General features: G+C 44.2%; 1 protein-coding gene across 1 annotated transcript; it reads left to right on the top strand.

Annotated features, from left to right (window-relative positions):
• Window positions 1–5,809: 5,809 nt before the first annotated feature.
• PRDX6 (peroxiredoxin 6) lies at window positions 5,810–21,550 on the top strand. The gene is made up of 5 exons (XM_068239882.1): window positions 5,810–5,986; window positions 8,678–8,834; window positions 16,344–16,490; window positions 16,576–16,722; window positions 19,499–21,550. Exons 1-5 carry the CDS (start codon window positions 5,892–5,894, stop codon window positions 19,628–19,630), a joined length of 678 nt encoding a protein of 225 aa, XP_068095983.1. The 5' UTR covers window positions 5,810–5,891; the 3' UTR covers window positions 19,631–21,550.
• Window positions 21,551–22,556: the final 1,006 nt, after the last annotated feature.

Below are 22,556 nucleotides of genomic sequence, written 5' to 3'. Positions count from 1 at the left end.
TCGCAAGGTCATCGTCTGCATCGGCAGGGGCCCCCGGGCCGGCGAATGAGAGTAGAGCTGTGGCGTGGGACATGTCAGCTGCAAGGGGCTGGGGGAAGCCCGGGTATGTAGATTTTTTTTTTTATATGAGCTCGGACATTCCCTTTAAATCAGTTACACAGGTCTTCTCCAGGTTCATTTTGAATGGCCATAAACCTAGGCTGAAATTTCAGGTCCAGACTGCCCCCAAGGAGATGGGTGGATGGCGGTCCCTAACCCCCGGTTATACTACGTGGCCACAGTTTTATTTTGTGTTGTTCATTGACACAGACATAACGGCCATAAAAGATGAGTGGGAATGGAAGATGAACTTCTAGAGGGATGTTTCGTGCATTCCCCTTGGTCGTCAATCTCCTATAAAATTTCAGAACCAGCCGCAACGCTTGTCGCTTACATTATTAAGACCCTTGCTATATTTTGGGGGCTTCCTCTCATCTCACCGTGGCCTACACTGCTCCTTCCCATCCTTGATAACCTGCTGGGTGTCCATCCTAGAAGCTATCCTAACTGGTGCAAGGGCCTGTTGCTCTGGGCTTATCACCTTTTATCCGAAGGGAATTGGGTACAGCTCCTGACATTGCGACAAGATCTGGATGACTGAAGTTGGGTCCAATTCAAACATTTTCTTATGGCTCAGGGTTCAAGAGCCAGCTTTAACAGGTCCCTTACCACCTTCGAACAGACTTGCCTGGGAAAGGGCCTGCTGCGAGACACTATATCACTTATGTACTCCTTGCTGAATGACTCAGAATCTCAGTATGCTGTCTATAAGGACAAATGGGAACATGATCTTGGTATCTCCTTTAGTGATAAATGGTGGGGCAAGATACTGGTTTTCTCGTACAAGTCTTCCATCGCTTCTAGATGCCAGTAGGCTGGGTATACATAATTTTACGAGGTGGTACTTGATGCCTACTAGGCTTCATGCTATGTTCCTGAGTACTTCTCACTTGCTACATAATGTTTGGTCCTGTGACAGACTCACTCAGTTTTGTTCAGACGTGAGAGAAATGATGCATGTGCAAACTGACCATCTCCAGTCTGATTCACCCGCCTTTTTTCTTCTGCACCACAACACTTGGTCCTTCAGAAAATATTTTAAAAAAAAACCTCACGAGACACCTGGTTAATGTGGCTAGGGCTTTAATTGATAGGCGTTGGAAAGCTACAGATCCTCCTATGGTGCAGGATTGGCTAAACAGAGTAGATTGGGTCCAAAAGATGGAAGACCTCACCACCACTATTCAGGGCAGACAGGAACAGTTTTGGAAGACTTGGTTTGGCTGGTTTGAATTCAAAGAGACCTCACGCTATCTGTCTCTCATGTCTGGCTAGACTGATATTCCAGGGTTCAGTGTCTGGGGGAGGGGGGGGGGTCACTTTTTTGATACCCTCTTGGCATTCTGGGAGGGAATCACACTTTGGAGGTGGCCTCCTTGGTTCTGCCTATGTCCTCACCATTGCTTTACATCTCTCTATTTTTTCTTACTTTCTTATCTTCTTTCCTTTGGTATTGTCTTTACACCCACTTCTTTTTCCTACATTTCATTTGCATCATAGTGTGCTTTCCGTATCAGACTATGGATGGTATTTTAGGCACCAGGGTTTTTTTGTTGATCAGACACATATGTTCTCCGTATACTTAACAGCTGATACTGGGTGTCTTGGTGTATGATCCCTTATGGGCCCAAGACACCCTTCAGGTCATTTGTGCATCTTACAGAGGCATATTGACCTTCCTCCGCACCTCCTCCTTTACTGCTTGTGCCGATAAGTATATATCGAATACAATGAATGTTGTTTTTATGCCGTTGTCCTTTTTATGGAATTGGATTAAAGTTTTGCAAGTTTGATAAAAGCTACAGTGTTGTTGCTCCTGGATTCTGTTCTACTGGTTTATCGCTACGGAGGCATAGTGTCCAGACTTTTGACATCTGTATTGGCACTCCCCTGTGGGTTGTTTTTATGCAAACTCTTTTTTTCTGTTTCTATTTAGGGGCTGCGCTGGTTTGTGGCTCCTATTTATTTGTGTCAACTGGGAGGGACAAGGTGCCCCAAAAATAGGTGGTAGTGGATGAACGGTATATCTATATTAAGTGACTAAAAACAAGAAAAAAATATTAAAAATGGCTTACCTCAAAAAGAAGGGGCTATGCGAATTTCAAACAAAAGATTTATTATCCATCAGACACTATTAACCACCTGAGCGGTCTGGACGAGCTCAGCTCGTCCAACACCGCCGGAGGCTGCCGCTCAGGCCCTGCTGGGCCGATTTTAATGAAATAAAAAGCAGCACACGCAGCCGGCACTTTGCCAGCCGCGTGTGCTACCTGATCGCCACCGCGGCGCGGCGATCCGCCGTGTGCAGCGGCGAAAGAGGGTCCCCCCAGCCGCCCGAGCCCAGCGTAGCCGGAACAAACAGTTCCGGCCAGCGCTAAGGGCTGGATCGGAGGCGGCTGACGTCAGGACGTCGGCTGACGTCCATGACGTCACTCCGCTCGTCGCCATGGCGACGAGGTAAGCGAAACACGGAAGGCCGCTCATTGCGGCCTTCCGTGTTACTTCTGGCCGCCGGAGGCGATCAGAAGAACGCATCCGGAGCGCCCTCTAGTGGGCTTTCATGCAGCCAACTTTCAGTTGGCTGCATGGAATAGTTTTTTTTTTTATTTAAAAAAAACCCTCCCGCAGCCGCCCTGGCGATCTTATCAGAACGCCAGGGTGGTTAATGGAATACGTCAGTCCACATCCTCAGGTCAAATACAAAACAGTGTCTTTATACTGTAGACATTAAAGAGACTCCGTAACAAAAATTGCATCCTGTTTTTTATCATCCTACAAGTTCCAAAAGCTATTCTAATGTGTTCTGGCTTACTGCAGCACTTTCTGCTATCACAGTCTCTGTAATAAATCAATGCATCTTTCCCTTGTCAGACTTGTCAGCCTGTGTCTGGAAGGCTGCCAAGTTCTTCAGTGTTGTGGTTCTGCTATGAATTCCCCCTTCCAGACCCCTCTATGCACACTGCCTGTGTATTATTTAGATTAGAGCAGCTTCTCTCTTCTCTCTTATCTTTTACAAGCTGGATAAATCGTCCTCTGAGCTGGCTGGGCTTTCACATACTGAAGAATTACAGACAAGGGCAAAGCTGTTTGCAGGAGAAAAAAGAGCAGCCTGAAACTTCAGTGCATGAGAACTGCAGGGAGAAAGAAACACACAAATGATCTCTTGAGATTCAAAAGGAAGGCTGTATACAGCCTGCTTGTGTATGGTTGTATTTTCTATGTGTGGACATACAGTACATCAACCTACTTCCTGTTTTGGTGGCCATTTTGTTTGTTTATAAACAAACTTTTAAAAACTGTTTTTAACCACTTTTAATGCGGCGAGGAGCGGCGAAATTGTGACAGAGGGTAATACATAGCTCCCAACTGTCCCTTTTTCGGAGGGACAGTCCCTTTTTGGGAGCCCTGTCCCTCTGTCCCTCTTTCACCCTCAATTGTCCCTCTTTCGGGACTTTGTCCCTCTTTCTATGTAAATATATATATTTCTATACTAAAAATGTGTTTGATTGACTCTAAACTTTATACCCAACCTTTAAATTGATATATTACTAATTTTAAAATGTTACTATGAATGAAAATGAAGCAGGATAGAAAAAAACAATGTGGTTTGAATTATAAAACAACATATTTTTCTTATGAAATCTTTATGGTATGCGTGACTAGAGGCGTGGTGAGGGTGTGGCCAGGGGTGTGGCAGGGGCATGGCTTAAGTGTCCCTTTTTCTCATCTCAAAAAGTTGGGAGGTATGGGTAATAGGAGATGTCCCCTAACGCACTGGTATGTTTACTTTTGTGCGATTTTAACAATACAGATTCTCTTTAAGTTCGGAGCACCTAAAAGTCTTTAACGACTATGGAATAGTCTATAAATCCTGGAGGATATTCTTTCCCCCCCCTTGTGGCCGCTCGGTCCCCTGCCGTCTCCCCAGGCTGCTCATATCCCCCGCTGGATGGCACGGTACTCTGGCCGAGTCGTGCTTCATTGCGCATGCATGCATGGCCTGGCCAAGCGCGCTCCCCTTTCGCACTCCCACAGCTGTGAGCATTCTGCGCCTATGCACTAGTCCTTTCTATTCTTGTTAACTTTCCTTCATATCAACATTTGAAAATAAGAAATATATCAAATTAAAGAATGGAATTAAAGTTTAGAGTCAATTAAACACATTTTTTCACTAGAAAAATACATGTATTTACATAAATCTGTACATCAGTCCTGAAAAGAGGGACAACAGAGGAGAAAAGAAAGACTGGCTTCCAAAAGAGGGACAGTTGGGAGCTATGCACACCCGTAACAGATTATAACACATATGTTATGCAACTGACCACTATGATCCTAGCCTAAAACCTGAGATTTCTTTGGTCTCACTCTTGAAAAAATACATGTATGTGTGTGTGTGTGTGTGTGGGGGTGGGGTTAAAAGCAGATCTACTTACCTGGGGCTTCCTCCAACCCTTGGCAGCTTATGTTATGTATCCCTCGCATCAGCTCCACTCCCAGCCAGTGACCCAGGGTCCCCTCGGCAGCCTCTGCGCCTGCGTGAGCCAGCTCTGCTTGCGGTCGCGCTCTCACAGTTGGGAGCGTTCTGCGCAGGCACAGTACTCCTGCGACTGCACAGAACGCTCCTGGCTACGTGAGCGAGGTCACAAGCGGCGCGAGCAGGTGCAGAGGCTGCTGACCTCGCCAAAGGAGGGGACCCCGGGCCACTGGCTGGGAGCGGAGCTGGAGTGAGGGACACATAAGCTGCCAGGGGCTGAAGGAAGCCCCAGGAAAGTAGATGTTTTTTTTTTTTAAACATTCCAGATATATCCTAAAGAGTGAGACCAAAGAAGTCTCGGGTTAATTGCTGGGCATAGACGGTTAGATCCGGCGGCTCGATTAGCCGCCAGATCGACTCCCGCCGCGTCCCCCGGATCGATTCCCGCTCGTCCCCGTGGGCGCTTCCTTATCTTCCGTATCGATCGGGGAATTGATCCGTGCGGTGTTCGGACCTGTCGGAAATTATCAATCGAGCCATCAGCTTGATAAGAAGAAACGCACCGTCTATGCCCAGCATTAGGCTGGGTTCACAGTGGTCAGTTGCATAACGTGCAACTGGAGGGACAGTCCTTCTTTGCAAACAACTTGGGGTACTTATACATTAGCCGGACGCATCCTCTAGGTGGCGACAAAACTCCACCAGAGTTACATCTTTCCCTACTATCCATGTCGGCCTGGAGGGGGAATAGTAATTAGCGCCACCTGCCGGATGCGCCCGGCTAACGGATAAGTACCCAACTTGGATTTGCCTAATCAAAATTTCCATCTACTCAATTGATAACCCGGTTATCAAAATGCATGCAATGTTGCAACACAAAAGATTAGCATCTTCTTTCCCAGGAAACCCAACCATTTAGTGAAGTTTAGCTCAAATAGTTTCTACAATAGCTCAAAGCAATCATTATTTTCATGGGCAGGGCTAGCAACATTTCTGACACACCCTTCATAAACTCCCGCCTCCAAATGTTCCGAACGCCCCCACTGGCCGCCTAGCGCCACACGCATGCGCTCTCTGCACTGAAGTATCCCAGTCTGGGCTTAGCTAATGTTAGCCATAGGCAATAACTGTCTCAATGCTGATTGCTGCATTGCGTTAGGAGAGCACACCTACTGCTCCCCGCCTCCTGTGCTAGCCAATAGCTTGCTGTCAGGATATGAGCACCACGCCCTCCTCGTTTCGCCTTGTGCCTCCTGTAATTTAATAGCCACCACCAGTCTCGAGTTGGACCTGGACGGTGAGGATAGCGACAGACGCCATGCCCGGAGGAATATTGCTCGGGGAAACGTTCCCGGATTTCAAAGCCGACACTACAGTTGGCGAAATCAGCTTCCATGAGTACCTGGGCGATGCGTGAGTGCCTCTAGTTCCGTGTCATGCGGTGACAGGTCTGACGGATCATTAGTGTGCAGCCTGCATGAGAGTTGTTTCCTGCCTGCAATCAGCAGTGGCAGGAGGGCAGAGGTCATACATGTATGGACTGATAGCTGGTATTCTCCCAGCCCAAAGCAAGCAGAATATGATTTCTGGCGATTTGTAAACTCTCTTTCCAAATCCTCTTGTTACTTTTGCATATTTCAATATTTTTTTTTGCTAATTATACACTATTCAATTTCTTGTCAGTTTGATGGGTTGAACTAATCATTTCTGACATGTCTGAGCAGCTCCTGTTTGAATTTATGCAGTAGTGATCTGAAAAGCGAATTGGTTATTGATCGGACTGGAAATTGTTTTGACCAGTTGATCTCATGGGAAATTGAATGGTGTGTAGTGTACTTAGTATTAAGTTTCCTGCTGGGTCATTTAACCTCCTAAGTGGTAATGCCTAGTTAAGTTTGGGCTGGATATTTGCAGCTCGGTGCGTTATCCCTGAGCTAGTTCCATGCAGGGCCGGGCAGAGGCTGAAGAGGCTCCAGCCTCGGTGCAGTGTAGGAGGGGACGCACAATTCATTAAGTTGTCATTCCCAATTGTGTTTGAAGCAGAAAGAAATAGGAAAAGGGGATACATGGCAGTGACTGCAAGTCAGATAACTAGAGATTAAGGTATTAGGGAGGTTGGGGGCCCTGGGGTGCCTCTTAGTCTAGTAGCAATCAGTGTGTGATGGCTGGAGGGGTGCACTTTGGTGTCTCAGCCTTGGGTGCTGAAGGTCCTTGTCCCAGCTCTGGTTCCATGGGAGGTAAATAATGTGCAGCATTGCTGCAGATCTATCTAGCAGTATGATTTTTATTTTTTTTACTGCTAAGTGTGAAAAAATTGCAATGCATTTAGACACACAAAATATACTCCTACCACTAGGGAGGTTAAAGTAGACTAGTGACCATTAATGCTAGCTATACCCTTGAAATGGGAAGAAAAAATGTATGAAGCCTAAGAATAGGCAAGCATAATTACTGTAACTCCTCCATAGGCTCCTGATGCTGCTTTTTGTCTTTGGGCCCCCTCCTGTTTCCTAACCCTGGTCCTAATTATGAGTGGATCCCTCTGAATACATCATCATAGATTCATAGCTTGTACCAGATTGTCTCTGGATGTATTTAGAGTTGATGACTGTGTATGCTAGGATTATATGGGAGACTTATCCTGGTGCTGTCTCTGAACTGCATTGTACTATGTGATTATGTGATTGTATTGTATTACACTAGCCTTGTTTATGACCTATTGCTAGCCTTGTGTAAAATTCTAGTGTTACAGAGCAATTCTTTACCTCCTGCTCTGTAGCACTGCTTACATTATATCTGAGCTGTATTGGGTAAAGGTGCACATACACTAATCACTCCTCCCTTTTTTGTTTCCCTTCCAATTAATCTGCTAGGAATTGAATCTCTGATTGGTTTTTTGGTCAAAAACATTCAGAAGTGTGGACCAGACAGGATAGAAAATCTAGGTCTATTGGAGGTGGGGTAATAGCATTGATAAGTCGATTGGCCCATAGCTTTGCATTGAACAGTGCAACTCCTAAGGTTCAAACTATTTTCAGTAGAATCTATTGGAAATGGGACATGCAGTGTTTGGTAGTATTCTGAATCAGAATCGATGGTTTTGGAACACATGGTGGAACACTGTGTATGGCCAGATTGACTGCAGGTGAAATGTCAGTTTTATTGCAGTAGTAACTTGCATGATTTCTGGCCCTGGGATTTCCCAATCCTGGACACAGGGGTTTTATTATATAGGACTAGTAGACCTAAGCCCTCTAGGTCTATCTCACCGCCACATGTCAGCGCGCGCATCGGTCCGTGACCCTCTCCCCCCCCCCTTCTCGTCCTCCTATGCTGCAGTCTGGTTATTGTCGGCAGCTTGCTTTAGGGCCGGTTCATGTGAGCATCTGCCAACGTTTCAGTCAAATGCTTTTTCTGTGCGTGCAGAAAATAATTTGACATCTTCCAACGGTTTTCCTCCCTGCTGGGGGGGGGGGGGGGGTTTAGATAGACGTGGCGCTGAGCAAACCTGGAAGAACCATGTTGCTTTCAGGGTCAGCTAAAATTACGGGAAAAATTGGGATCAAAACAGCGGGAATGGAACAGGTACTGCCCATTTACTTGAAAGGGCAGCGCTTTACTGAGGAGTGACACGGTCGGCAGGAAATGTCAAGCAGATGCCAGAGTCCACCGGTACTTAATTTCCTTTGTCTTGGTAACAGCTTGAATGTCTTTTCATATAGATCTGGTCATTTCATCTGACCAGGGCAAAGTTTGGGAAAAGCTTCTGATTGGCAAAAATGCATCAGAAGGCCAACAAAGCTGCCAGGAGTTGGACTTTGTACATGGCTATTAATACATCATTTTGGTATATTTATAGTAGGGAGACTGCACTCTCTTGCTTATTCCCAAGATCCACTGTATCTTCACTGGAAAATGAATTGTAGAGATCCGCACTACTTCAAATATTAATCTTAGTTTATTAAATGCTTAAAAAGACATACAATAAAAAGAACTGTGCCTCCTAAGATTAATATTTGAAGCAGTGCGGATCTCTACAAATAGTTTTACACCATTTTGGTATACATCATTCATGGTTTAATTTTCTCAACTCTTTGCTTTCAGATGGGGTATCCTTTTCTCACATCCAAGGGATTATACACCAGTCTGCACCACAGAGCTTGGGCGAGCAGTGAAGCTAGCACCAGAATTCAAGAAACGTAATGTTCGCATGATTGCTCTCTCCATAGACTCTGTGGAAGACCATCTGGGCTGGAGCAAGGTAAATAAAGATGTCAGGAGCTGCTTTGCATGCAATAAGAAAAAAAAATATTGCAAAGAACTGCTTTTGCAAAGTTTAAGATGGCATAAAGATAAAGCAAGGAATGCAGAGCCTCATAGTATCTAAAACTTGATAAAGGAATGCAAGGGTTCTCGCCACTCAGTAGAACCTTTCCCTATATGCCTTCCAATGCTACAAGTCGAGATGAGGTTAGCTGGGACCTCCCATGTAAATGTCAAGTGTGGTCTCCCTCAGATGATGCATCACTGTGCATATAGTGGGGGTTACTCAGAGTAGTGACTTGAGTATAAGCCGAGACCCCCACTTTTGAGACACTTTTTTTGGCCCAAAAATTAGGCTTATACTAGAGTGCATACAGTAAATGGCAATATGTGCTGGATTGAAGCAGTTGCCCATTACAACCAGCCAAGTGTCAACTGGTAAGTGAAGTCACAGTGTGATTATAGTTGCTACTCTTGGACCAGTTTTCTTTGCCATGATAAATCTGCCTTGGTAGAGAACCATGTAGGGTGTGAAAAGGCTTTAATTGCAATTAGAATTTGCCTTGTTGGGAGCTGCATGTCATACTATGGTCTAGGCTGCAGTACCAGGTTGCTGTATCTGGTGCCTTTGCCATGACCTAGAGAAATCCCTCAGGTTTGATACTGAAATCGCCTGAGCAGTAACAGGTGTGGGCATTTTCCAGAGTTTTGCTCATGTATGATACTGCGCACAAACTTGCATTCAAAAGTTATCGGTAAGGCCTCATTCACGCTATGGGCTTGAGTCACTAAGACAAAAAGCATACCTTATCTGAGTTAACACATGCCTTATCAGAGTTGCATAGAGAGCACAGCACTACGAACTTATGCCTGCTAATTGCCAATGATGAGAGCTCCGCTTGTCCTGCCCTGAGCCCCTGTGGGTTTGTAGCACTCGCTATGCTACTATGCTAAGGTGTGTTAATTCAGATAAGGCATGCTATTTGTCTTAGTGAATCAAGCCCTATATGTGCTGCCATGGGCATTTTGGCAGTGCATATGGTGTGCATAGACAGCACTGTCTGATGTTCATACTACAGCAGTGTGAGACGCTATTGCACTACTGCATGCATTTTTGGCAAAATGCAGCACTGATCCCATTCACTGTAATGAATGGGATTAGCAACACAGATGGCGTGCGATCGCATGTCTTGCGTTCTGAACGTATGGTAATCTGTGTTGCCTAATGGGAATGGGGCCTTAGGAAATCTACTTACTTGCAAGAGTGGAACAATGGTCAAAATTTCCCTTCTGCTTCAGTAGATTAGTGCAGGAAACAAAGCTGTTTGTTATAAAATACCAGTCTGCGGCTTACAGATTGAGCTGAATATTTTGCAAGGTGAAAAGTCTTGGGGTCTGTTCACATTAGGCCCACTGCTGGACTGCTTCCTTGGGCGAATGGTAGTGGACCAGTGGACATTTAGAATGGACTTTTGATTCCCTATGGAATCCGTCTCTACCATGTCCAGGTTTAATTGTCTCCAAAGCACCTACCAGTAAATTGTTTAACTTTTTTTTTTTTTTTATTGGGACAGTTATTCCCAGGTAAAGTGAACACTTCTGTGAGACCGCCAGTGTTAAGTGCATCCATAGTAAGTGGGTATAGTGTCACTCCAACACTTGATTCACACTATGCAGGAGTGGTTCCATATTGCATGGATTTAAAGTACCGATCCAGGGTTCACTGCTGGGACTGCTGCCACTCTCCACTCTTTCTCTGTCTGCAAAGATGTGCACAGTCTGAATTTTTTTCACAATAGATGTGAACAGAGCAGGTTGTTACAAATGGGCCTATAGAAGATCATTGCAGTCTTTGAGCTGGCAGGATTAAGTATGCTGTGCAACCCGTTTTGCAAGCTTACGTTGCATAGACTGTTCTTTGGCTTCCACTGATCAACTGTGACATAATAGGAGGATCACAGCGTTTTTTTTTTGTTTTGTTTTTTTTTTGGTTTTCCCTCCCCCAATTGTAAAACGCGTTTGATATAAAACTTGGATCGAGCACTTGGAAGCTCATCCTTCTTAATCCTGTCAGTATCTTCATGATGTGATGTTAGCTGTGCTTAACTCTTGATCTGAAAGTAGAGACTATGGATGGTTGCTAGAGGCTGGTGTCCCAACAACCAATATGGTGGCTGCTCTGTACTTAGAGATGCGCCGTAGTTGGGGATTGTTTAATTATTCATTTTTTCTATGGCTGTTACATCATAGCTCTCAACTTGCATTTCCATAGGGAGAGAGCAGCTGCCATTCATGTCTTCTTGTAACACAGTGGGGCAGCAGCCAATTTGGTTTAAAGGGGAACTGAAGTGAGAAGAATATGGAGGCTGCCATATTTATTTCCTTTTATACAATACACATTGTCTGGCAGCCCTGCTGATCTATTTGGTTGCTGAAGTGTCTGAATTAAACCAAAAACAGGCATGCAGCTAATCTTGTTAGATCTGACAAATGTCAAACACCTGATCTGCTGCATGCTTGTTCAGGGTCTATGGCTGAAAGTATTATAGGCAGAGGCTCAGCAGGGCTGCCGGGTAACTGGTATTGCTTAAAATGAAATCAAGATGGCAGCCTCCTTATACCTCTCACTACAGTTGTGCTACCCTCATACAATTTTCTGTTAGATTTAACTGCCAGATTGATCCCCCCCCCCCCCCCAATATGTCAGATCTTAATTTTCTCCTTTAAGATGCTGCGCTCACATGTGCTTGTAATCTTCTTAAAGTTGTATCACTCAAACATGAAATAAATAATAAAAGACCATAGTGTGATACGGTCTTATAATAGTGCCGCTTCCCTTAACACCAAGTGCTGTTACAAAATTTTACTCGTGTGTCCACCACAAATCACCAGGTTACACAGGTCCTCACCATGTGCTGTCGCTGCCAACCACAGACAGCAATAACACCTCCAAAACTCTGGAACATGCACACTCTCCCCCAGTGCTTATAGATGGATCATATGTGGTCTCTCACCTTCTACTCTGCTGCCCAAGTTATAAGACAGCCAATGCGCTTAAATTCCAAACGAATCTTTCACAGCCACTTCTTTAGCAGATAGAACTCCAGGGACCAGAAGCTTCACATCAGCCTATTGACTAAAAGGCTCCACATAGCGTAAAACCATACACTTTATTGCAGTAAGTATAAAATAGTGCACTCACAATTTCTTCATAAAAATCAAGCATATCATGTAAAATCCTCCACCAGCTCCGTCCGCCCTTAGCTCCGCCCTACAAGTTTCATGCATGCGCACTCATCAGCCCCTGATGAGTGCGCATGCACGAAACGCGTAGGGCGGACGGAGCTGGCGTGGAGGATTTTGCATGATATGCTTGATTTTTATAAAGAAATTGTGAGTGCACTATTTTATACTTACTGCAATAAAGTGTATCATTTTACGCTATGTGGAGCCTTTTAGTCAATAGGCTGATATGAAGCTTCTGGTCCCTGGAGTTCTATCTGCTGAAGTGGCTGTGAAAGATTCGTTTGGAATTTAAGCGCATTGGCTGTCTTATAACTTGGGCAGCAGAGTAGAAGGTGAGAGACCACATATGATCCATCTATAAGCACTGGGGGAGGGTGTGCATGTTCCAGAGTTTTGGAGGTGTTATTATTGCTGTCTGTGGTTGGCAGCGACAGCACATGGTGAGGACCTGTGTAACCTGGTGATTTGTGGTGGACACACGAGTAAAATTTTCTAACAGCACTTGGTGTTAAGGGAAGCGGCACTATTATAAGACAGTATCACACTATGGTCTTTTATTTCATGTTTGAGTGATACAACTTTTAAGAAGATTACAAGCACATGTGAGCGCGGCATCTTAAAAGGAGAACTGTTGTATACATCAATGCTTGATTGGTGCAGCGATCCATGGACACGTAAATAAGACATTGGACAGTTTGAAAGAATTTTTTATTATTATACTATTTGAGTGTTTAATACTGGCACATTAGTACAACTATTTTGATCCAGTGAGCGCACAAGACATAGGATTGTTGTTTCAGATCTTAACTTTGATCGTTTTATTGGTCGATTTCTGTTTACTTCTATGAAAATCATTCACAAAATCGAAATTAAGATTGAACATGTTGGAAAAAATCAATCTGGCAGGTAACTCTAGCAGAAAATTGTATTGTGTGTATCTAGCATAAGTGCCATTTAGTTTACATTGTACATTGAGTGTACATTGAGATGGTTACTCATCTTTTTATAAATGTACTTCTCCTTTTATGGTGCAGTTGCTTATTGCGTAAGCCGTAGAGCAGTAACAAATTGTTGCAGAAATAATCTTGGAAAGCAACCTGCTCTGCCATTCTAGTCCCAAGACGCCAATTACAATATCACAAGGTTAGCTAACTTAATTATGTATCTCTGAAAAAAGCAGTGCAGTTTATGAAGCTTCTGAAGGCTGTTGGCACCTTCTTCATTTGCCACATTGTGAAACCTTTTCATTAGCTCTTTTCCAACACCTTTTATTAAGGGGCAGTCTTCAGACCAGCAAATGTTAGGTTGGGGGAGTTAGAAATCGACTTTTCTGACTTGGGTGCAAATTGTTCACCACTTAAAGAGACTCTGAAGCGAGAATAAATCTCGCTTCAGAGCTCATAAATAGCAGGGGCATGTGTGCCCCTGCTAAAGCGCCGCTATCCCGCGGCTAAACGGGGGTCCCTTCACCCCCAACCCACCCCTTGCAAAAGTGTGTCGTGAAAAGGTCGCTGGCTGTCTCTTCCTGGAGGCAGGGCTAACGGCTGCAGCCCTGCCTCCAGTCGCGTCTGTCGGCGGCGCATCGCCGCCTCTCCCCCGCCCCTTTCAGTGAAGGAAGACTGAGAGGGGCGGGGGAGAGGCGGAGATACGCGCTGACAGACGCGCGTGGGGCAGGGCTGCGGCGGTTAGCCCTACCCCAACCAGGAAGCGCTCCCCGGGTGTATCGAGGGGGATTTGGGGGTGAAGGGACCCCCGTTAAGCCGCGCTATAGCGGCGTTTTAGCAGGGGCACACATGCCCCTGCTATTTATGAGGTCTGAAGCGAGATTAATCTCGCTTCAGACTCTCTTTAAGGCCTAAAACCCACTACTAAGCGATATCGCTAATCGCAATCGCTAGTGTTCTTAAATTAGCAATTTTAAAAAGTGTAAGCATTTTACCAGCGATTGTTTAGCGATTAGTGGTTTTAATTCTGATTTTGGTTCTTTCAATTCAAATTTTTTTTTTTTTTTTAAGTGTGCAGTAATGTATAAACGCTAGCAAAATCGCTCTGTGCAGGTTTTGATGAGCGATTACGCCAGCGTTTATATACTTTACATTGCAGAAACGCAAACGCTAGAAATGCTGTATGTCCTGCGTTTGCAATTTTGGTTAACGTACTTGCTACAGTGGAATTTGGCCCATCCATTAACATTAGCTGAGCGTTTAGGGCAATCGATAGCGTTTTTGAAAACCTCCCTAAACACTCACAAAATCGCTCTAGTGGGTTCCAGCCCTAAAACGGGGCCAATCAAATTCAGCAGGAAGACTAGTTTTCATGCATCTCATGGACCATCACTGGCCAGCTTCTATCAACCTCCCTTCTGTAGCTCTTGAGTTTGTAGTCTCCAGCCCTCTCGCAGGCATTGAATGGCGACACTTGTGATTGCAGCAAAAGTCCTAAATTGTGCTTCAGAGTTGGTTTTCTCTCTAGTGGCTGTATAGTGATTAAGAGATCCACTCTCACCCGTGTTCTGTGACCTCAATCTCAGAATTATGCAATGAATTAGAATGGTCTTTACACTTGGCCCATATGGGGTACCATATCAAATTTAATTTTTTTTTTTTTTAAATGTGTTTTCCTAATCGGGAAACCCATATGCCAGCAAGGGCACGATCTGCGAGGAGTTTGCATATTCACCCTGCGTCGTTGTAGGTTTCCTCCCACATCCCAAAAATGTACCGATAAATTAATTAGCTTCCTCCTAAATTGGCCCCAGACTGCAATACATACACTACATACTATGGTAGGGATTAGATTGTGAGCCCCTCCGAAGGACAGTTAAGTGAAAAGACAGTATACTCTGTACAGTACTGCGGAAGATGTTGGCGCTATATAAATACTAGATGATGATGATGATGATGATCATCTTTGAAAAGCTTTGCTGCTTGTTGAAGAGACTGTTTTGATTGGTATCGCGAAGTCCACTGTGAAGACACTAAATTCTCTACATGGTAAACACATAGGGTCCGATCCAGTTCACGTTTTCTCCCAGGTGATGCTTCGCATCTTATCAATAAAATGCCTTTTAAAGCCACTGGCAAGCAAGGAAATACTCTGAATAATTTTGTCAGTGCTTTTTCACCTACTTTTTGGTACTTTTTCCAATTGCAGATTGCTGAAAAATTATGTTAACCACTAAAGGTTCCTGGACGTAAGTCTTGTGTCGAAATTAGTTACATTGTAGGTTCCTGGATGAAAGACGTGCGTCCAGCACTAAGAACCGCAGCTGGGATTGTGCGCATTACCATGCACCCCCGTTGCTCGTACACTAATCCCATTGTGGATGACTGCTGATAGTAGCAGTTATTCACATACATTTACAATGAAGACTTTTTATTTATTTAAAGTGACTGTGTGAAATTAGAAAATAAAGTTGTTTTTTTTTTTGGGGGGGGGGGGGGGGGGGTGCAATCCAAAATTGTCAGGAACCTTAAAGGACTACTGTAGGGGGGAAAAAGATTTTAACTTACTCGGGGCTTCTAATGGTCCCCCACAGATGCCCTGTGCCCGCGCAGCCACTCACTGATGCTCTGGTTAACTTTGGAATTTCCTACTTTAAAGTCGGAAAACCAATGCGCCTGTGTCCTCGCTCCCGCTGATGTCACCAGGAGTGTATTGCGCAGGCCCAGTACAGTCTGTGTCTGTGCAGTACGCTCCTGGTGTCATCAGCGAGAGCGAGGACACGGCTGCACAGGCGCATTGGTTTTCCAACTTTAAAGTCAGAAATTCCTGAATTGAACCGGCGGCCGGGACCAGAGCATCGGTGAGTGGCTGCGCGGGCACGGATATCTGCGGGGGACCATTTGAAGCCCCAAGTAAGTTCAACTCTCTTTCCTCCTATCCCCTGCTGTAGTCCTTTTTTAAGTTCTGAGGTTTTTACCCCTTAAAGTGGTTAAACAAAAGATGAGATTATCTCCTAGCAGAAGACTTTTTTGGGGAAAAAGTGAATTGGATCAGGTCCATAGTGTTTTTTTTTTTTTTTTTTTTTTCTTTTCATACAAATCTACATGTATACTGTGATGTATAGTATTAAACTGGGTAAGAGCTTTTCAGTTTAGCTGATATCCCTTAGCCTCCAAACTTGGTTATATTTTATTAACTGTTAAGAGTCCATCTTTACAGACCTGGCTAGAGCTCAAATAACAGTGACCTAGTTAAAGGACCTTTCAAGTGCGTGGCTGCTGTATGTTATTTTTTGTTGTTGTTTTTGCTCTTTCAGGACATCAATTCCTATAACTGTGATGAGCCGACAGAGATTCTACCCTTTCCAATTATCGCAGATCCTAAAAGGGAGCTTGCAGTGAAACTGGGTATGTTGGATCCTGATGAGAAGGACAGCACTGGTATGCCAGTCACCGCTCGCTGTGTGAGTATCAAGGAATAACTAGCATTACTAAACCATGTGCACATAAACATGACCAATACTGACTCATGTAGTACGCTTTCCTCAGGTTTTCATCATTGGCCCAGAGAAGAAACTGAAGTTATCCATCCTGTATCCAGCTACCACTGGCAGAAATTTTGATGAGATCTTGAGGGTGATAGACTCCCTGCAGCTAACTGCAACCCACTGTGTTGTAACCCCTGTAGACTGGAAGGTAACGTCTAATCTTTATTACCAAACAACAAAAAAAAAAATCTGTGAGCGTTGTACAGAATAAGAAACAAACATGGGGTGTAAAAGGCCGGGTTCACACTGGCATGGAAGTAAAACTGATCCATGGCACTAGATCAGTTTTTAAAAGGTTGTTTTCCATCAGTGACCCTCCAGTCCATTAGTCAATGCAACACATCTGTTAGTCTGGAAAAATTACAGCAGACCCAAACTTGTAGTCAGTTTTGCACAATGTGCTGACTTGATCCGTTCAAATGGGGCAATGTGAATTGATCTTAGATCCAGATAAAAAGTCCTGCAATTTGGTGTGGTTTTATATAGATTACAGATCTATAGACCACAGACGAGGTCACAGCTTGCAGCACTTGGAAGACTGCCTGGCAAGGCTGAGGTGACTCAGCGATTGGAGGAGAAAAGGAAAAAAAAAAAAAGATAAGGGCAGAAATGACATCCGTATATAGCCTCAGCTGTGGGCAAGAGACATGGCCCCCACCAGGAACAGAATTATCTTCATTTACTATATAAAATTTGCTAAAAATCAAAACGTGGACAGTACAATACATGTGTTATGTAAGTAGATCAAGTATTTACTTATATGTTTTTGTTTTTTTCTTCTTTCCCTGGCGTAGTATGGCTAATTCTACTGCTTTAATAAGGCAAGCTTCTTTTAAAGCGAACCCAAGGTGGGTTCGAAAAATCCTATTAGGACAGAGGCAAGTGCTGCATACAGTGAGCAGCCTGTGTGTCCTTACACACTATCTCCAGGATCTTCACGGGCTCTGCTGTCCCCCATTTAAAAAAAGCTGGCTGTTTACCCGAAGGCTGTCAAACATCGCTGCTCCCCGCCTCCTCTATAGCACGGCTCCCCGCCTGTGTCCCTTCCCTCCCCGCCTCCATAAGCTTTCCTCCAATCTGGTTACGGAGGTGAGGAGGGAAGGGACACAGGCGGGGAGCCGTGCTATAGAGGAGGCGGGGGAGCGGCAGTGACACACCCTTCAGGTAAACAGCCAGCTAGTGACAATCTGCGTGTCGCTAGCCTGGCTGGTTTTTGTTTATTGGGGACAGCAGAGCCCGTGGGGAGCCTGGAGAGTGTATACGGACACACAGGCTGCTCATTGTATACAGCACTTGCCTCTGTCCTAATAGGATTTTTCAAACCCACCTCGGGTTCTCTTTAAGGCTCATACACACGCTCAACAAAAGTCTCTTTAAATGCACAATTATCAAACACCTTGAAGTTGTGCAACTTTTAACAAATAAAAGACGTGCAAATGACAAGGCGTTATCACTGATGAGCTGCGTCTTATCGGTCGTTGGCCACCTCCATCAGTGACAATGCACGTCTTACTTGACAACAGTTGTCCAACTTCAAGCTGTTTGTTAATCGTGCATTTAAAAGACTTTAGTTGAGCATGTGTATGAGCTTTTAGTGACTTAACACTGAAAATGTCTATTGATGTGTGGTGGTAAGGGTTTTTTTTGCCTTATCACCAGTATGATGTTAGTGAATTGAGGCCATTGTCAGATCTGACAAGATTAGCCGCATGCTTGTTTCTTGTGTTATTCAGACACTGCTGCAGCCAGATCAATCAGCAAGACAACCAAGTAATGTGCATTATTTAAAAGGAATTCAGCGCTGCGTAATATGTTGGCGCTTTATAAATGCAATAAATAAATTGAATTAAATGTGGCAGCCTCCACATTCCCCTGACTTCAGCTGTTCTTTAAGTGGTTAGTTTTTAAAACCTACCCTATTTAAGGCTTGTGATTTTATACTTTCCACGTGGAATATACTATGACGTGCAATGGATAACATTTTGTGTATTTCACATATTTACAGGACTGGCTGGGTTTGCAAAACTGTTATCCTGGTTGAATTTCCTGTGCAGGTTGATTACTCAACAGCCATAGAGATGGTCAATGAGATTCACTTCTGATTGGTTCAATTCCAATCTGCATACAATTAGCATGCTCACTGCCCAATTCCTGTGAATTGCAGATCAGCCTCCTCATGTGGGACACATGGGTTTTTGCTGTAAGGCCCAGTTCACACTGGCAATTTGGAGGCAAACGGATCCGTGAAAACTGATCTGATTACCGGTTGATCGTATCCGTTTTCACTCTGTTGCCATTCAGCTGCTTCTGTTTCCCCCAAAGACCCCCATCCCCAAAGTCTATTTTGCTCCTCAGAACGGTCTGTTTTCTAGTGTGAAGAAATGTTCTCTTTTTCTCTTTGCTCCCAATGCAGTTCTTCAGGATCTGTTTCCTAGGTTCAGTGGTCCAGAAAAATTGCTGCAGGAGGAAACTTGCGGAAGGGATCCATTCGGACGATGTGAACAGACCCATATAGGTCCCATTGGATCTATTCGCATCCATTCCGATCCGGAAATGGACCGTTTTTTACCTCTAATGTGAACTGGGCCTATTGCAGAAATTCTGGGAAATGTTATGGCACTCTATTGTTCTTCCTGGTGTGGGTGCCTCATATTCATGTTTGATTGACTTATTCAGTAGCTGAATACAGAAGGAGGCCTGCAGTGTGGACCCTCCCCACATTTATTTTGTCCACCACTTTGCTTCTGTACTCAGTATTCACTTGCCATTCCGATATACTATTTTCATAACAACCAGTTGTGAGTTCAGTGGGCCTTTAGTTTCAAGCTAAGGGCATTGCGTCTAATGCAAACACACATGGTACTCTGTATTCTGTATATGTAAATGTGCATATGTATAATCTCAATTCTTCTATTCCTGCACAGCCTGGTGAGAAGGTCATCGTTCCACCAAATGTACCTGAAGAAGAGGCTAACAAGATCTTCACCTCTGGTGTCTCAACCAAACAGCTGCCTTCTGGAAAGGGTTACCTGCGGTACACTGCACAACCACAATAAGGCATTCCTATGATCTCTGCTGGATGGTGGAAAGAAGCCATTGATCTATTATTGAAGTAAATGAATTACGTGTGGTTGGCTCACTTTTCATGGACTAGAGGAATATTCATTCCATATATGCCTTCAGATTCTATATGCATTGGGCCTGACCTACAAGGCTGGAGAAACTAAATGGTCTGCAAACTTTGTCTGGGGCACAGTTTTTATAGAGCGGATCAGTGTGGCCGCAGTTATGTGCATGCACCTGCAGTGAGAATAATTAAACTCAATATAGGCTTCAATTCATCAAGGGCTGTTCGATAACAATAACCAAGTCCTTAAAATATCGCATTCGGTATTTTACACTTGTGTGTGTGTGCTACTTCATCAATATTTTCACACATGTGGTAGATGTTCGGTAAGTTACCGAAGAGGTCCGTGCAGTAAGGGCATCACAATAGGAAAGAGGCAGCACCGACATCCCTATAGATGTGCATTTTATACATGTTGTGCTGCCTCTGCTCTTGCTGAATCTGTCTCATTAGTCTTAAGTTTCTGTTTACTTGCCACAGCTTAGATGAACTGCTGAGAAACATTACACATTCCCTGTTTAGGTCATTTTGCCACAAGGTCCCACTTGCATCTCTGCATATTTAAACAGGCACTCAAGGGGTTACACTACCGCAGGGTACCTGGAAAATGGCTATTATTCCTTTCTCTCCGCTAGCTGCCTGGGGGGTCTGTTCCACCCAAGAAGCCTGGCCAACCTATCAGCAGCACTTGCAGGGGACTGGGGTGGTTTCTATTAGCCGGAGCAGTGCTTTTCAGTGCTGCTAGATTTGGGCGCATCCATAGACTACAATAGGAATCATTCCTATTGCAGCGCTCAGTGAGTAACGTCGGCTCCGTCAGAAGACGGAGCCGAGGTTGCTTAAAAAACACAATAATTCGGCCTCCAGCAATCGCTGGAAGCCGAATTATTTCATTCCCCACTATCCATGGCGGCCTGGAGGGGGAATAGTAATTAAAACGGCCTGGACTTGTGCATAAACAGGATTAGCCATATACCGGCTGTATCCTGCGCCCAAGTCTACCGGCGCCGATTTCAAATGTACTCCTATTAGCTGCCTGCTCCTGTCAAACACAGACATGCACACTGAAGGCATTCCAAGCTTGTTATCGACAGGGGAGAGCTGGAGATAATTACTGCACATGTTATCGAATGCTGTAAGCTAGATGAATTAACATTTGCTGACATTTTACTGACGTGTTGAGGTAATCACTGAACAAGTCGGTAATTTATCTCTCTGCTCAGGAATGTCAGCTTCTCATGCGGTAACTGCTTTGATGAATTAACATTTCACTAAGTGCTCCGTAAAGTTAGCTGTTTTCAGCATTGCCGAATGCGGTAATGCTTGATGAATTGAAGCCATAGTCTTTTATTGTGCAATACTCTGACTGCAGGTCACACAACTAGTCTCTGGACTGCCACTTTACTAGCCATTTATGGATTTCTGTTGTGTCCTGCAATGATCTAGGCAAGGCTTGCAAACTTTTGAAACCTAATACATCTGGCCACTGTTTTACTAGATACTTTGGGGTCTCCATTGTTCTCCCATGTTTGGAGAATCTTAGCAAGTCCTGCCTATTTGATCTTCCACAACTGTCCAAACTGAATGTTCTGAGAAGATTATATTGAGTTCCATCCCAGCAACCGTGCCTTCCTGACCAAACTCATTGCACTTAGAATTGTCACTTTTTTCCTTTGCTGTGATGTTTTCCAGTGATTGGGGAGACACTTATGGCTGGGAAATAATCAAAGGCAATCGTCTATAATCAGCCTAAGCTTTATATTTACAGCAAGGGTTTCAATTTCTAAACTGGACCTGCTTGTAAAAGGTTTGTGAAATTTAGAAATTATAAATTAAAACACTGTTATTATCCTTGTTTTGTTTTTCCAGAGGGGGGGGGGGAGACATATCTCTCTAAATCTGTAAGTGTTGTTAGAGTCAAATGTGCTATTGATGTTTCTTTTTAAGGGCCATTTTACACTGAGCATGTTGCAATCACGTCACAACGTAGCCAAAATTTTGCAGTGCAAGGTAGCTTGTGGTGTGAACATACAGTGAGGCATGTACAGTGGTAGGGGGAGGTATACCTCATTGTACTAAACACGTCTTACCTGACTACTGCATTGGAACACGCCGCATTTGGTGTAGGTTGCTGCACCACAATCGCATTGCAATGATACGCAACAGACTGCATGAAAGGGCCTTAAGTGTAGCTGTCTGAACTTTGAGTTGCTTACCTGGAACTGGTAGGTAGATCAGGCATTAAACCAAAGATTTTTTTAATTCAAATATATATTCAAATATTTAGTTGCACCACTCTGACACATACAAAGATAAACACTCCTTCAAGCCTATGAGCATTTCAGTGCATGCTTTTCACCCTTCTCTTTTCATAACTAGGGTTATACAGGTGGTAGCCATTACTTCTGAGCTTAGTAGGAGGTTTTAGATCATGGGTGTGTTTGTCATCAGCTACCCTCCCTCACAGGGGCATCGTCTATGTGAAATCTCACACAAGCTGAGATCACCTCCCCTGTGACATTATTAGTAGCAGCCTGTGTTTTTGTCTTTTATCTCCTCCACCAGTTTGCCGGACTCTGTCCCGGCAATATGAAAGGAAGGAAGGGATTCCTCCAATAAATAGCAGCTGAAAAAAAAGGCTGCTATTTATCATAATTTAGAAAATACATTTTTTTTTTAAAGAAATCTTGTACTTTTTTAATTTGGGTCCACTTTAAGAAAATGTGATCTGTATTCTTCGTGCAGGCAGGGGACTGTATGTTGTAGGTAAAGCATCAGAATTGCAACCTTTGGGCCAATTACATTGGCCCATATTTAAGCTGTGATTGCTGACTTTCTGAGAAATTGCCTGGCCC

This window comes from Hyperolius riggenbachi, chromosome 6 (genome assembly GCF_040937935.1).
Source record: "Hyperolius riggenbachi isolate aHypRig1 chromosome 6, aHypRig1.pri, whole genome shotgun sequence".
NCBI classification, from domain to species: domain Eukaryota; kingdom Metazoa; phylum Chordata; class Amphibia; order Anura; family Hyperoliidae; genus Hyperolius; species Hyperolius riggenbachi.
This window is presented reverse-complemented; position numbering and strand designations above follow the sequence as displayed.